The sequence below is a fragment of the Gorilla gorilla genome, chromosome 20, assembly GCF_029281585.2.
Source record: "Gorilla gorilla gorilla isolate KB3781 chromosome 20, NHGRI_mGorGor1-v2.1_pri, whole genome shotgun sequence".
In the NCBI taxonomy this organism is placed as follows: Eukaryota; Metazoa; Chordata; class Mammalia; order Primates; family Hominidae; genus Gorilla; species Gorilla gorilla.
The window spans coordinates 16861041-16874673 of NC_073244.2; the positions used below are offsets into that span (position 1 = coordinate 16861041).

The 13633-nt window shown below is 54.9% G+C and overlaps 3 protein-coding genes across 11 annotated transcripts in view; 2 read left to right on the plus strand and 1 right to left on the minus strand.

Moving 5' to 3' along the window:
• Positions 1–5641, plus strand: part of DNM2 (dynamin 2) — a 114268-nt gene extending 108627 nt beyond the window's left edge. For 4 of the 8 annotated variants that reach the window (XM_055371666.1, XM_055371670.1, XM_055371665.1 and 1 more), the window contains 3 exons: positions 2774–3006; positions 3871–4122; positions 4719–5641. In XM_055371666.1, the coding sequence (XP_055227641.1) occupies positions 2774–3006; positions 3871–4122; positions 4719–4788 (555 nt within the window). In that variant the 3' untranslated portion in view covers positions 4789–5641. The remainder of the gene's footprint in view (positions 1–2773; positions 3007–3870; positions 4123–4718) is intronic. The other 4 variants (XM_055371668.1, XM_055371671.1, XM_055371667.1 and 1 more) reach the window with 1 other exon arrangement.
• Positions 5642–6175: 534 nt separating this feature from the next.
• TMED1 (transmembrane p24 trafficking protein 1) lies at positions 6176–10368 on the minus strand. Its single transcript, XM_004060011.5, has 4 exons — positions 9739–10368; positions 8984–9081; positions 8662–8845; positions 6176–6954 (listed from the first exon to the last, which is right to left on the minus strand). The coding sequence occupies exons 1-4, from the start codon at positions 9919–9921 to the stop codon at positions 6736–6738; spliced, it is 684 nt and encodes a 227-aa protein (XP_004060059.1). The 5' UTR covers positions 9922–10368; the 3' UTR covers positions 6176–6735.
• The window catches only part of C20H19orf38 (chromosome 20 C19orf38 homolog), a 32913-nt gene continuing 29407 nt past the window's right edge, over positions 10128–13633 (plus strand). Inside the window, exon 1 of one of the 2 annotated variants that reach the window (XM_055371883.2) lies at positions 10128–10728. The gene's annotated coding sequence lies outside the window, so the exon portion shown is untranslated. The remainder of the gene's footprint in view (positions 10729–13633) is intronic. The other variant, XM_019015125.3, reaches the window with a different exon arrangement.

A 13633-nucleotide genomic window follows, 5' to 3' on the forward strand; every position in this document is an offset into this window, starting at 1 on the left:
TCCCCATTTCACAGACAGAAAACAAGGCCAGAGAGATCAAGTAACCTGCCCCAAGTTCCTTAGGAAAGTGGGAAGTGGGATTCAAACCCACGTTTACCCTGGTTGCAACCATACCCTTGGGTTGTGTTGGGCAGCCGCTGTGTCCTAATGATCTGGGGCCCAACCTCTTCCTCGTGGGCGTCACCCGCCTGGCCCCGGGTTCCCTGGAGACTCTCAGGGCTCTGGGCTCCTCTTCAGTGAAATGCAGCTGTAGTGATAGTGTCTCCAGCTCAGGCTGCTAGAGGGCTCAGGGCACTTGTGTGTCAGGCCTTTGGCATGGCACTAGCCACTCAGGAAGCTTTATAAACCAGCTTTGGGGCCAGAGCAGTGGCTCATGCCTATAATCCCAGCACTTTGGGAGGCTGAGGAGGGAGGATCACTTGAGCCCAGGAGTTGAAGACCAGCCTGGGCAACATAGCCATACCCCAGTCTCTACAAAAAATTTAAAAATTAGCTGGGCATGGTAGCAGATGCCTGTAGTCCCAGCTACTCAGAAGACCGAGGTAAGAGCATCACTTGAGCCCAGGAGGTTGAGGCTGCAGTGAGCCATGATCACACCACTGCTCTCCAGCCTGGGTGATGGAGCAGGAACCTCTTTCAAAAAAAAAGTGTCTTGGATTGTGTATATGAATGTCAACCACAGAAACCTGCAGATCTAAGTAAAACTCCCACACGGGGTGTGGCTGGGCATGGTGGCTCACATCTGTACTCCCAGCACTTTGGGAGGCTTGGCAGGAGGATCACTCGATCCCAGGAGTTCAAGACCAGCCTGGACAACATAGTGAGACCCCATCTCTATTTAAAACACACACACACCTCCCATGTGCCATGCCGTCCCACCCTGTTGCTCCCATTCTCAGTAGTGATCAGTGTTCACAGTTTCATGGTGTCCTGGTATGTTTCCTCATATACCATAGGATCGGAGACATATACGGTTCTTCCGCTATGAAATTTAAAATGCATATATCCTTTGACCCTGCAAGTTTACTTTTAGGAACTTCTCTAAGAGAGACAATTGCCCATGTGCAAAGTGAGCTTATACATGCTTATTGTTTTCCATGATGTTTTATAGCAGCCAAAGATGGGAAATAATTATCCATTTTTAATAGACTCTTATAAAAATATTTTATTATTTAAGAAAATAATAAATCTGTCGGCCCAGCTACTCGGGAAGCTGAGGCAGGAAGATCACTTGAGCCCAGGAGATCGAGGCTGCAGTGAGCAAAGATCGTTCCACTGCATTCCAGCCTGAGTGATAGGAGTGAGACCCTATCTAAAAAAAAAAATAAAGTTGTGACGGCCGGGTGTGGTGGCTCACGCCTGTAATCCCAGCACTTTGGGAGGCTGAGGCGGGCAGATCACGAGGTCAAGAGATTGAGACCATCCTGGCCAACATGCTGAAACCCCCCTCTACTAAAAATACAAAACTTAGCTGGGCGTGTCTGTAGTCCCAGCTACTCTGGAGGCTGAGGCAGGAGAATCACTTGAACCTGGGAGGTGGAGTTTGCAATGAGCGGAGATCATGCCACTGTACTCCAGCCTGGTGACAGAGGGAGACTCTGTCTCAAAAAAAAAGAAAAAAAAAAAGTAACTGGAAAACTTCTGTATCCAGTAGGAGGTTCCAGAAAGGACAATGTATAAAATTCATGAACAGAAACTAGTAGTGTTTGAACAGAAGCCAGGTGGAAGATGTAACAGGATTAGCCGGGCGCAGTGGCTCACTCACGCCTGTAATCCCAGCACTTTGGGAGGCCAAGGCGGGTGGATCACCTGAGGTCAGGAGTTAAAGACCAGCCTGGCCAATATGGTGAAACCCCATCTCTACTAAAAATACAAAAATTAGCTGGGGGTTGGGGGGCACGCCTGTAGTCCCAGCTACTTGGGAGGTTGAGGCACAAGAATTGCTTGGACCCAGGAGACGCAGGTTGCAGTGAGCCAAGATTGCACTGCAGCCTGGGTGACAGAGTGAGACTCTGTCACAAAAAAATAAATAAAGATATAACAGGATTGGCTGGGCGCGGTGGCTCACGCCTGTAATCCCAGCACTTTGGGAGGCTGAGGCGGGCGGATCATAAGGTCAGGAGATCGAGACCATCCTGGCTAACAGGGTGAAACCCCGTCTCTACTAAAAATACAAAAAATAAGCTGGGCGTGGTGGCAGGCGCCTGTAGTCCCAGCTACTTGGGAGACTGAGGCAGGAGAATGGCATAAACCCAGGAGGCGGAGGTTGCAGTGAGCTGAGATCACACCACTGCACTCCAACCTGGGCAACAGCGAGACTCCGTCTCAAAAAACAAAAACAAAAAAGATATAACAGGATTATTCTGCCAAGGTTAAGGAAATAAATAAATAAGCTAAAACAGGAGAAAAGACATCAATGGAAGAGGCAAGATACTAGAAATAAGTTGAATAAGAATCTCATAACCAGCCTGGGCCACATGGTGGAACCCTATCTCTAAAAAAATTACAAAACTTAGTCAAGCATGGTGTCAACGCGCCTGTCGTCCTAGCTACTTGGGAGGCTGAGGCAGGATAATTACTTGAACCCGGGAGGCGGAGGTTGCAGTGAGCTGAAATTGAGCCACTGTACTCCAGCCTGGGTGACAGAGCAAGACTCTTTTTCAAAAAAGTCTGGGGCTGGCCCCGCCCTGTGAGAGATGTTTTTCCAGCAGTCACTGTGGGTTCTGGGTTGGGGTGATACACAAGCCTGACCCTCCCCAACCCCTGCCCGCAGACGAAGGCCTTCATCCACCACGAGCTGCTGGCCTACCTATACTCCTCGGCGGACCAGAGCAGCCTCATGGAGGAGTCGGCCGACCAGGCGCAGCGGCGGGACGACATGCTGCGCATGTACCATGCCCTCAAGGAGGCGCTCAACATCATCGGCGACATCAGCACCAGCACTGTGTCCACGCCTGTACCCCCGCCCGTCGATGACACCTGGCTCCAGAGCGCCAGCAGCCACAGGTCCGGAAGCCTGGTTCCCCTACCCTCAAGCATTCGGCCTGCAGGTTCCTGCCCTCCCTGTGTGTCCTGCAGGGTCCTGGCAGGAAACAGGACACAGCCCAAGGGTGGCACCCAGGGCTGGGCACTGTGGGAGCTGCTGCCCTGCTGAGGCCGGAGGAGGGAGAGAAGGGGTATGGGGGCGAGCCAGCCCTACAGCTCTAGGGCAGGACCCCGTGAATAAATACCCCGCCTGCCCTCTGCTCGTGCCTTCCATTGGCACAGCCCAAATGGAAGCTGGGGTAAGAGGCTGGAGGGGCAGCAGCCACAGGAGAGAGATGAGCCTCCTGGAGCACAGAGAAGGGCAGATGGGAGGCTCTGGAGGGGCAAATGCAAGGCGTGGCCAGAGCTGCTGCCGCCCCTGAGTTGTCCATTGAGGCCGCCGGGCAGGGAACCTCAGAGGGGGCTGCCTTGCAGAGCCCTCGGGGAGCCATGGTGTTCCTTAGGGGGAGGATATCGCACCCAGGCCTGCAGGTGGCAGGTGCTGAGGCCCAGGAGGGAATCTGGATGTCTGGACAGGGCTTGCAGGTTCCACGGCCCCTAGAGATATTAGGGCTTGATCTGGAGGACTCTGGAAGTGTCTTTGGCTGTGAGGGTGGATCCCAGGCCCAAGGCCTGAGGGGGCCCTGTGAGTGGGAAGTGCCTGGCTGTGTGGGGGCCGAGGGCAAGGGAAGGTGGGACTGGCGCTCAGGTTGGGGTGGGAGGATCCCACTGCGCCTGCGCTGTCCCCATGGCCAGCCCCCGCCTCAGGTTCTGGCAGCCACAGTGGCATGGCGGGGGCTCCTACTCCATCTGTATCTGTAGCTCACACCCTCTCCTTCCTCACAGCCCCACTCCACAGCGCCGACCGGTGTCCAGCATACACCCCCCTGGCCGGCCCCCAGCAGTGAGGGGCCCCACTCCAGGGCCCCCCCTGATTCCTGTGCCCGTGGGGGCAGCAGCCTCCTTCTCGGCGCCCCCAATCCCATCCCGGCCTGGACCCCAGAGCGTGTTTGCCAACAGTGACCTCTTCCCAGCCCCGCCTCAGATCCCATCTCGGCCAGTTCGGATCCCCCCAGGGATTCCCCCAGGAGTGCCCAGGTAAGGCCAACCCCCTGCCCTCCACCCCAACTGCCTGCACCCTGGGGTCTCTCCTCCTGTCTCACTTCCTCCCAGTGAGCTCTCACTACGTGCCCAGCTGCTGGAGTGGAGGAATCGTCCTCATCCCTATTTGGCTTGTGAGGAAACAGGCCGAGAGAGGCCAAGAGGCTTGTTCAGTGTCACAGCCTAGCGGAGCCCTGGTGACTCCGGGGCTCCCAGCTTGCCCTCTGCCCACTGGGGTGTGCCACCAGGCAGCTGGGGAACCCTCACACTGGGCACCTCCTCCCACTGTTTACCTTCTTCTCCTTCCTGCTCCTGCCTGCCTCAACCTACCGTGGGCCAGGCTTTATTCTCCCCACTTCTCCGGTGGGGAAGCTGAGGCCCAGGGAGGGCAGGGGGCTCACTGAGGGTCAAACAGCAGGCGAGTTGATGCCTAGGTTTGGCACTCCTGCCCAACACCCTAGTGGCTTGCGGAGGTCAGCCTGGGAACACCCTGGGGTGGTGCGTGGGTGGGGGCTGGGTCCTCAACCCAGGCCTGCCTCCTGCTCCCGGCCTCACTGCCGTCCCCCCCCCACCTGTCTTTATTCTCTTTGCAGCAGAAGACCCCCTGCTGCACCCAGCCGGCCCACCATTATCCGCCCAGCCGAGCCGTCGCTGCTCGACTAGGCCTCGAGGGGGGCGTGCTCTCGGGGGGGCCTCACCACCCGCGGCGCAGGAGCTTCAGTGGTCTGGGGCCCTCCGCCGCCCCTATGCCGGGACCAGGCTCCCAGTGGGCAGCCCTGGCCTCTTCCTTAACGCTGGCCCCGGTCCAGGGCCGGCCCCTGTGCCTGGCTGGACACCGCACTGTGCAAAGGGGCCCTGGAGCTCCAGGCAGGGGGCGCTGGGGTGTCGCACTTTGGGGGATGGAGTCTCAGGGTGGCAGAGGGGGGACCTGAACCCTTGACACCATCCTGAATGAGGGGTCCAGCCTGGGGGGGACTCTGCCAGGGTCTTCTTGGGCTGGGAAAGCCCATGTAGGGCAGGCCTTCTAGAAGTGGGGGCACCAAGGGCGCCTACATCCCCAGGCCTTGCTGGGGTGCGGGGGTATATCAACTTCCCATTAGCAGGAGCTCCCCAGCGGCAAGCCTGGCCCAGTGGGCTCGGTAGTGCCCAGCTGGCAGGCCTGAGGTGTACATAGTCCTTCCTGGCCATATTAACCACACAGCCTGAGCCTGGCCCAGCCTCGGCTGCCAGAGGTGCCTTTGCTAGGCCCGGAGCCGTTGGCCCGGGCCGGCCTTGCCCTATTCCTCCTCCTCCTCCTCCTGGGTCCCCCATAGTGGCTGGGCTTGGGCTATGTGGGTGGTGGTGGCGGGGGGCCTTGGGGGCCTCTCAGCTCCCGCCCATGCCTCCCTGATGGGTGGGCCCCGGGCGGCCTCTCTCTGAGCAGACCTCACCCACTCCTCGCTCGGTTTGACCACTGTAAGTGCCTGCACTCTGTATTCTATTAATAAACTAAAATAAAGGGAAGACGCTGCTGGTGGCTGCTGTGTGGGCCTCTTGTGTTACTGTTCAGGCTGGGGACATGGGTGCCACATCCATCAGGCCTCCCATAAGGATGCCCAGGTCCCTGCACTCATAAGCGCCTCCCACCTCCCTGAGGGCTCTGCTTTCGGGGGTGTCACCTTTCAGAGGAAGCCACTCGATACAGGGGAGAGCTTTTACTTTCCTTAGCATGTGAGGAGTGGGAGCAGATATTCTCTGATCCCCTGCACACCCCCACGTGCACAGGCCTGGCTGCTGCCTGGTGAAACGGGGACCCCAGCGCTCCACCCCCTTCCTACCCTCAGGCCCTGCTTCTCTCACCCTCTCGTGGGGAAGCCCAAGCCGCGTGGCCCAACTGGTGCTCAGTTAAACTTCGCTTTCTGATTTTTCTCTTGTGCCAGGCGACCACCTCCATCGGCTCCCGCACGACCTTTCTTCTGAGCTTCGTGGGAGGCCCCTCCCACCTGTCTGGCTGCCCCCTTGGGGGCCGGTCTGTCCTGGCTGGTGTCCCTGAGCCCCAATCAGCAGGCTCTTGTGATTTTCTGACCATAATTTATTGACTCCGATGCCCAGGCCACACCACCCTTTGTTCTAGGAGGCTTCTGCCTAGACTTTGGCCGGGCCATCCCTCATGCCTGTGTGGGGCCCCTGCAGGAGAGGGGCCAGGACAGGTGGTCTTCCAGGCCCCCTTCCTGGCATTCTGTTACCAGACCTCAACCTGGCTTGGAGGGCCCAGGTTTCCTTGTTAGGCCCTGCCCCGCACCAGGCAACGCTAACACAGGATGGGAGGCTTAGGCTAAGGCACATTTACAGTAGAGGGGCCAGGAAATCCGAGGCTCACGTTCCAACGCTGCAGTGCCCACCATGTGAGATTTCCAGGACCGTTGGTGCAGCCACTGAGCCGTCCCTTCTACAAGCCAGAGGTGTTCCCTGCCCGCTGAGGACGGAAGGAGACTCATGGGGCCAGACCGCAGGCCCTGACTGCACACTCCTGTTTTGGCAGGAAACTAAAATTGGGGAGGGACCCCCAAGTCTCATATGCACACACCCTGCTGCCCCTCCTTCGTCCCGTTCTTCCTTCCATGGCAGGGGCTACGTGGGCACCGGGCGCTTGTCCTGGAAGAAGCGCTTGAGCGTGCAGACCTGCAGCACAGCCACCAGCAGCAGCACCGCCACGTTGACAGCTGACCAGAAGTTGACCCGCTCCAAGTTGCCCTCTTGCAGGTTGCGGTCACGTGCCTCGAAGGCCCGCAGTAGCGTGAGCATCTGGATGCTGCGCTCCAGCCGGGTCCGCATGGTCTCAATGGACTCCTGCAGAGCAGAGGGAGGGGAAGGGTCAGGCCTCCCTCCACCCATCAGGGAGCAGAGACCAAAAAAACCGGGGGATATGGAGGGAGGCTGTATTAACCCTGGGAGGTACAGCTGCAAACACAGACTTGTTCAGGCTAAGTTGAAATCCTCGCCCTGCCACTCACTGGCTGTGACCATGAGCAACTTAATTAACCTATCTGAGCCTGTTTCCTCTTCTATAAGCTTCCAAATTGCTGTGAAAGTTTAATGCCTAAATAAATGTACAAGGATGAGCATGGTGGTTCATGCCTATAATCGTAGCACTTTGGAAGGCTGAGGTGGGAGGATCGATTGAGCCCAGGAGTTTGAGACCAGCCTGGGCTACATGGCAAAACCCCATCTCTACAAAAAATTAGCCAGGGGTGGTGATGTGCAACTGCAATCCCAGCTACTCAGGAGGCTGAGGCAAGATTACACCTGTAATCCAAACACAGGAGGATCACTTAAACCCAGGAGTTCAAGACCACCCTAGCCAACATGGTGAAACCTCGTCTCTACAGAAAACAAAAAATTAGGCATGGTGGTGCACACCCGTAGTCCCACTGAGGTGGCAGGATTGCTTGAGCCCAGGAGTTTGAGGCTGCAAGGGGCTATGATCACACCACTGCACTCCAGCCTGAGTGACAGAGCAAGACCTTGTCTCGCCGTAGCTCACACCTGTAATCCCAGAACTTTGGGAAGCCAAGGCAGACAGATCCCCTGAGGTCAGGAGTTCGAGACCAGCCTGGCCAACATGGTGAAACCCTGTCTCTACTAAAAATACAAAAATTAGTCAGGCATGGTGGCGCAGCTATTCAGGAGGCTGAGGCAGGAGAATCGGCTGAACCTGGGAGGCAGAGGTTGCAGTGAGCTGAGATCGTGCCACTGCAATCCAGCCTGGGTGACCAAGAGAGATCTGTTAGAAAATAAATAAATAAGTAGTTAATTAAAATACTAATAAATGTACGGAACATATTTGCTTGTGGTTAAGAGCATAGTTGCTGAAACCAGCATGGGTTCAATACCAACTCTGCTAGTTGGTCTGTGTGGCCGTGAGTTGCTCAGCCATCTTGTATCTCACTTTCTCCACCTGTAAAATGGGGATGACTTGAGCACAGGGTCTGCTTCACAAGGTGGTTTGGAGATTTACGGTATGAGTTATTTATGATATGAGTTCCTTAAACCTTTACACCAGGGTTTATACCTAGAAATGAACTACTTTTTTTTTTTTTTTGAGACAGAGTTTTGCTCTTATTGCCCAGGCTGGAGTGCAATGGTGTGATCTCGGCTCACTGCAACCTCTGCCTCCCAGGTTCAACTTCCACCTCCTGGGTTCAAGTCATTCTCTGGCCTCAGCCTCCTGAGTAGCTGGGATTACAGACGCCCGCCACCACACCCGGCTAATTTTTGTATTTTTAGTAGAGACGGGATTTCACCATGTTGGCCAGGCTGGTCTCAAACTCCTGACCTCAGGTGATCCACCCGCCTCGGCCTCCCAAAGTGCTGGGATTACAGGCGTGAGCCACCGTGCCCGGCCTGAAATGAACTACTTATTTTAAGAGCTGCTACTGTTACTATAATTCAGTTGGGGGCACAACTACGGAGGGGAGGCTGGGTCAGCCCAAGGGGGGCACCCCAGGTGAATCCTAGAGATCTGGAAGGAGTGGCCCCAGCGCAGCCTGGACACACCTTGATGTCCTCCATTTTAACATCCAGCATCTCCTCGGGCTCCACAGCCTCTGCCCATCCTTCGACCTCCTCGTCATCCTGGAGGCTGTCAAAGATCAGTTCAAAGAACACCAGCTTCTCGGAGATGGTGCTGAAGGAGTTGTCAAAGCACAGCTTGTAGTCCCCGGCCTCCGTTGGCTCCACCCTGGGCAGACAGACACACAGACATGACCCAGGGTGGCCAGCCAGCCGACTCAGCGGGGCAGTCAGGGCGGTAACCTGAGGCCGCCTGGGAAGGGCAGGGCTGTAACTGAACCCAGGCAGGCATCAAGACTGAACTCACGTGTGTACCCCATCAGCCTTGCGGGACTCGCTGACCAACAGCACGCCCTGAGGGCTCTCCAGCGTGAAGTCCACGTCCAGTCCAGCACCTCCGATCACCTGGGGGGCAGGTAAGAGCGGGTGGAGGGCTAGCGGTAGGCCAAGGGCGCCTGCCGAAGAGGGCTACGGCTGAACCAACACTCTGATCAATACAGACCACCAAGGGCTTACCTGAACGGCGGCACACCCACACCCGCCCCAACCTGTCCCAGTGGCTGCGCCCCTTGCCTCCACCCTCATTGATATGACAGCTTGGGGTCCATACTTTCAGCTGACCACGCACCTACCAAAAGTACTTAATGGACGTTTACCTGACCACGCCCCTGGCTGGCTCCGCCTCCGAAAGAGGATAGGCCCAGCCTTTTTCCTTAGTCTAACCCCCGAGAAAGGCCTGTGTGGGCAACGCCCCCGTAGTTGACCTATCGGCACTATCGCCACGCCCACTAGTGAGAGTCCTGTCCTCTCAGAGGCTCCCTATACTTATCGATGGCCCCGCCCCCTCTGGATCTCTTACTCTAGCCCCGCCTGCTTCATTACTCCCTCCCCTTCCGCTCCCACACACCGTCCCCGCCCCATCTGTCAATCTCTTTCTAGCTCCGCCCCCGCGCTCCCAAGCACGGACTCCTCCCCCTTCCTCCTAAAGCGCGCCTCGCCTCGGCCGCTTGGTCACGCCCTCTCTCCCTGACTCCGCTGGCTGCCCAGCCCGCGACCCTCTACCTGGTATTCGGTCTCGAGGCTTGCGTTGGCCGGGGCGGACTGGTAGAAACACTGCTTCCTCCCCGCCGGCAACAGGAACGTGAACTCACCGTCCTGGATTGGTGGGGGCCCCGCCCCTCCCACCTCCACTGGTGGCATTAGTAGCCACAAGGCCAAGGCTAGGGCCGCGCCGGCCGCCATCATCCGGGTCACCCTCTGGTCTGCAAAGGGGTTGCGGCTCCTTTAAGCGCTAGCCCTGCCCCCGTCCTACTCGGCGGAGCTCATTGGCAGTCGCTTCTGTATGTTGTCCGTAACCAGAGGTGCCAGGAGTGAAGGACCCCCCCACCCCCGGCCGCCAGAGGGCAGGCGGCCCGAATGAATGCCTGATGTGCCCGGAAACAACCGTCTAGGAATATTTTTCTCAAAGGCTTCGGCTCTCTTCTCGGCCGCTGGTGGAGGAAAATTACAAAAATAAGTGCCATGATGGCGCATCTTTTGTAGGCAGTAGCTAAGACAACTAAAGTTACAGGCGGTAGGGTCCTTTTTAGTCACCTCCACGCGGTTTTCCCAGAGTGCGCCGCGCGTGACAACCTTTGGCGGGACCGACGTGGTGGAGTGGACCCAAAAATAGCGTCTAGGCGTGGCCCTGTACGCGACCCGTAGGGCTCGCCTATAAAAGGGCTCAGCTGGGGCGGGGCGCAGATACCTGTGGCGTCGTGTTTTGCTTGCTCTGTGAGCGTGGCCCAGGTTCGACGCCTTTTGCGCCTTAGAAGCATCAGCGTATCAGTTTCCTCGTAAGTCGGGAGTGATGGAACGACCACCCTGTAGGGCGGCTGTGAGAATTGAGATGAGGCTTGGTTCATATTGAGCGCTCAGCTTTCCTGGCTTATAGACAGTGGAGGGGCGTGGCCCCACCATGCACCCCAAGGGTCTCAGACTCAAGGGCCAGCAGGTAAATAGAGCCATTACAGTAGCCTCGGGTCAGAAAAACGACAGCCCAGGTAGGAAGAGGTAAGGACAGTGTGGGACTGGGAGCCACGTTGCCTGGTTCAGCTCCTGCCCCACCCATTACTTGAGGCATTCCCTCTGTTGAGCCTCAGTTTCCTCTTCTGCAAAATGGGGATAATAGGCCTACCCTACTGGGCTGTCGTTAGGATACGTGAAATGCTTGTTGAGTGCTTGCTTCCGCAGTGCGTGGGACATCACAGGCCCTCAGTAAATAATAATCTGTTATTTGGTTCCCGTCTAAACATAAACTGTGTACACAGAGATGTTTAGTCTTCAAAGATAAACCCGGAAAAGGTTGGCAGGTGATGACAAAGATCCCTCAAATACAGCTGGCTGTTGTCAGCACTTTCCTGCATTTGGAAAATTTGGGGAAGTAGCTCTTTGTAATATCAGTTTAGTATTCCTTTTCACGCCAACTTTTTCTATCATTTACACTCACTGCTTGGACAATTTGAAGTAACAGTGGAGAACGGGTGACTCCTTTTCTTTAATTCTTTTTTTTCCTTTTTTTTTTTTTTTTTCAGACGGAGTCTCCCTCTGTTGCCCAGGCTAGAGTGCAGTGGCGCGATCTCGACTCACTGCAACCTCCGTCTCCTGGGGTTCCAGCGATTCTCCTGCCTCAGCCTTCCGAGTAGCTGAGACTACAGGCACGTGCCACCACACCTGGCTAATTTTTTGTATTTTTAGTAGAGAGGGGGTTTCACCATGTTAGCCAGGATGGTCTCGATCTCCTGACCTTCTGTTCTGTCCACCTCGGCCTCCCAAAGTGCTGGGATTGTAGGCGTGAGCCACTGCACCCGGCCGGATTTTTTTTAGGACAGGGTCTTGCTCTGTTGCCCAGGCTGGAGTGCAGTGACGCCATCATGGCTCACTGCAATCTCTACCTCCTGGGCTCAAGTGATTCTCCCACCTCAGCCTCCTGAGTAGCTGGGACTACAGGTGTACACCCCCATGCCTAACTAATTTTTTGTAGACATGAGGTTTCCCTGTGTTGCCCAGGCTGGTTTCAGACTCCTGGGCTCAAGCCATCTTCCTGCTCCCTCACCCTCCCAAAGTGTTGGGATTACTAAAATTGATTTTTTTAAATACAGTAAAATTCACATTGCATAAAATTAACAATTTTAAGGCCAGGTGTGGTGGCTTACGCCTGTAATCCCAACACTTTTGGAGGCCAAGGCAGGCGGATCATGAGGTCAGGAGATCGAGACTATCCTGGCTAACACGGTGAAACCCCGTCTCTACCAAAAATACAAAAAATTAGCCAGGCGTGGTGGCGGGCGCCTGTAGTCCCAGCTACTCTGGAGGCTGAGGCAGGAGAATGGTGTGAACCTGGGAAGCGGAGCTTGCAGTGAGCCCAGATGATGCCACTGCACTCCAGCCTGGGCGACAGAGCAGGACTCCGTGTCAAAAAGAAAATAAAAATAACCATTTTAAAATTAACAATTCAGTGGCATTTAGTACATTCCAGTGTTGTGCAGTGACTTCTATGTAGTTCCAAAACATTTTCATCGGGTCAGTAAAGATCCCTGTACCCATTAAGCAGTAGATTCTGAAACGGCCTCGTTGTCTTGAGTAACACCGGGGTGTCTGTTGTCTGACAGCCACGAAGAACAAGGACCAGGACACACAAAAGAATGAGGTTGAGAACGAAAGTGTAATAGGCAACGGAGAGTATAGCTCTCTGCTACAGAGAGGAGTCCCAGAAAAATGGGTTGCTGGTCCATAGCAAAATACAGGGGGGTTTATAGATGAGCTGGTGAGGAGATGTAGCCTGATTTACATAGGGGATGAAAAACTGGTTAGAACAGGTGTGCCATTTGCATAGGGTGTGAATTTCTGGTATCTGCTAATCTTTTATTATGCAGCCGGGGTCTCTACCTGAGCTGTGCCACATCGCCCATTTCTTTTTCTTTTTTTTTTTTTCTTTTTGAGACAGTCTTGCCCTTTCACCCAGGCTGGAGTGCAGTGGCGTGACCTAGGCTCTCTGCAACCTCCGCCTCCCAGGTTCAAGGGATTCTCCCGCCTCAGTAGCTGGGATTACAGGTGCCTGCCACCACGCCCAACTAATTTATTGTATTTTTAGTAGAGACAGGATTTCACCATGTTGGCCAGGCTGATCTTGAACTCCTGACCTCATGATCCGCCCACCTTGACCTCCCAAAGTGCTGGGATTACTGGCGTGAGCCACCTTGACCAGCCCCATGTTGCCCATTTTTTAGTTCCTGTACACGTGGTAGCAAAAAATTGGAGACGGAGCCTCCGTGTTGGATATGCCTGGCTCCCAGGTAGCCATTTTCTGTTGGTGCAGCTGCCAGAATTCCCACGTGCAAGCTTCCAGCTTCCTTATCTATGTTTGCAGCTTGAGTTTTCAGGCTGCTATTTATTAGAAAAGAAATGATATTGGGGGCTACTTTCTGTTAGAAAAGAAATTCTGCTGAGGACTCTTTGCCCTCACTGCCTGCCTAAATACTTTCTTTCTATCTCCTGTATCAACTCCTCATTCCACTTTGCCCCCCGCCTCTCAACTAGCCATGTGCTTTTTGCCTCTAGGGATTTACCTACTCTGGATATTTCATATGAATAGAAGCAGACAATGTGTCACCATTTGTGTTGAACTTCTTTTACTTAGCATGTTTCTAGGGTTAGACCATGTATCAATATTTAATTCCTTTTTATGGCTGAGTAGTATTCTATTGTATGTACATACCACAATCAATTTTTCTTTTGTTCTTTTTTTTTTTTTTTTTTGAGACAGTCTCGCTGTGTTACTCAAGCTGGAGTGCAGTGGTGTGATCACAGCTCACTGCACCCTCCACTTCCCGAGCTCGTGTGATCCACCTCAGCCTCCCAAGTAGCTGGGACCACAGGTGCATGCCACCACACCTGGCTAATTATTTTTCTGTGGAGA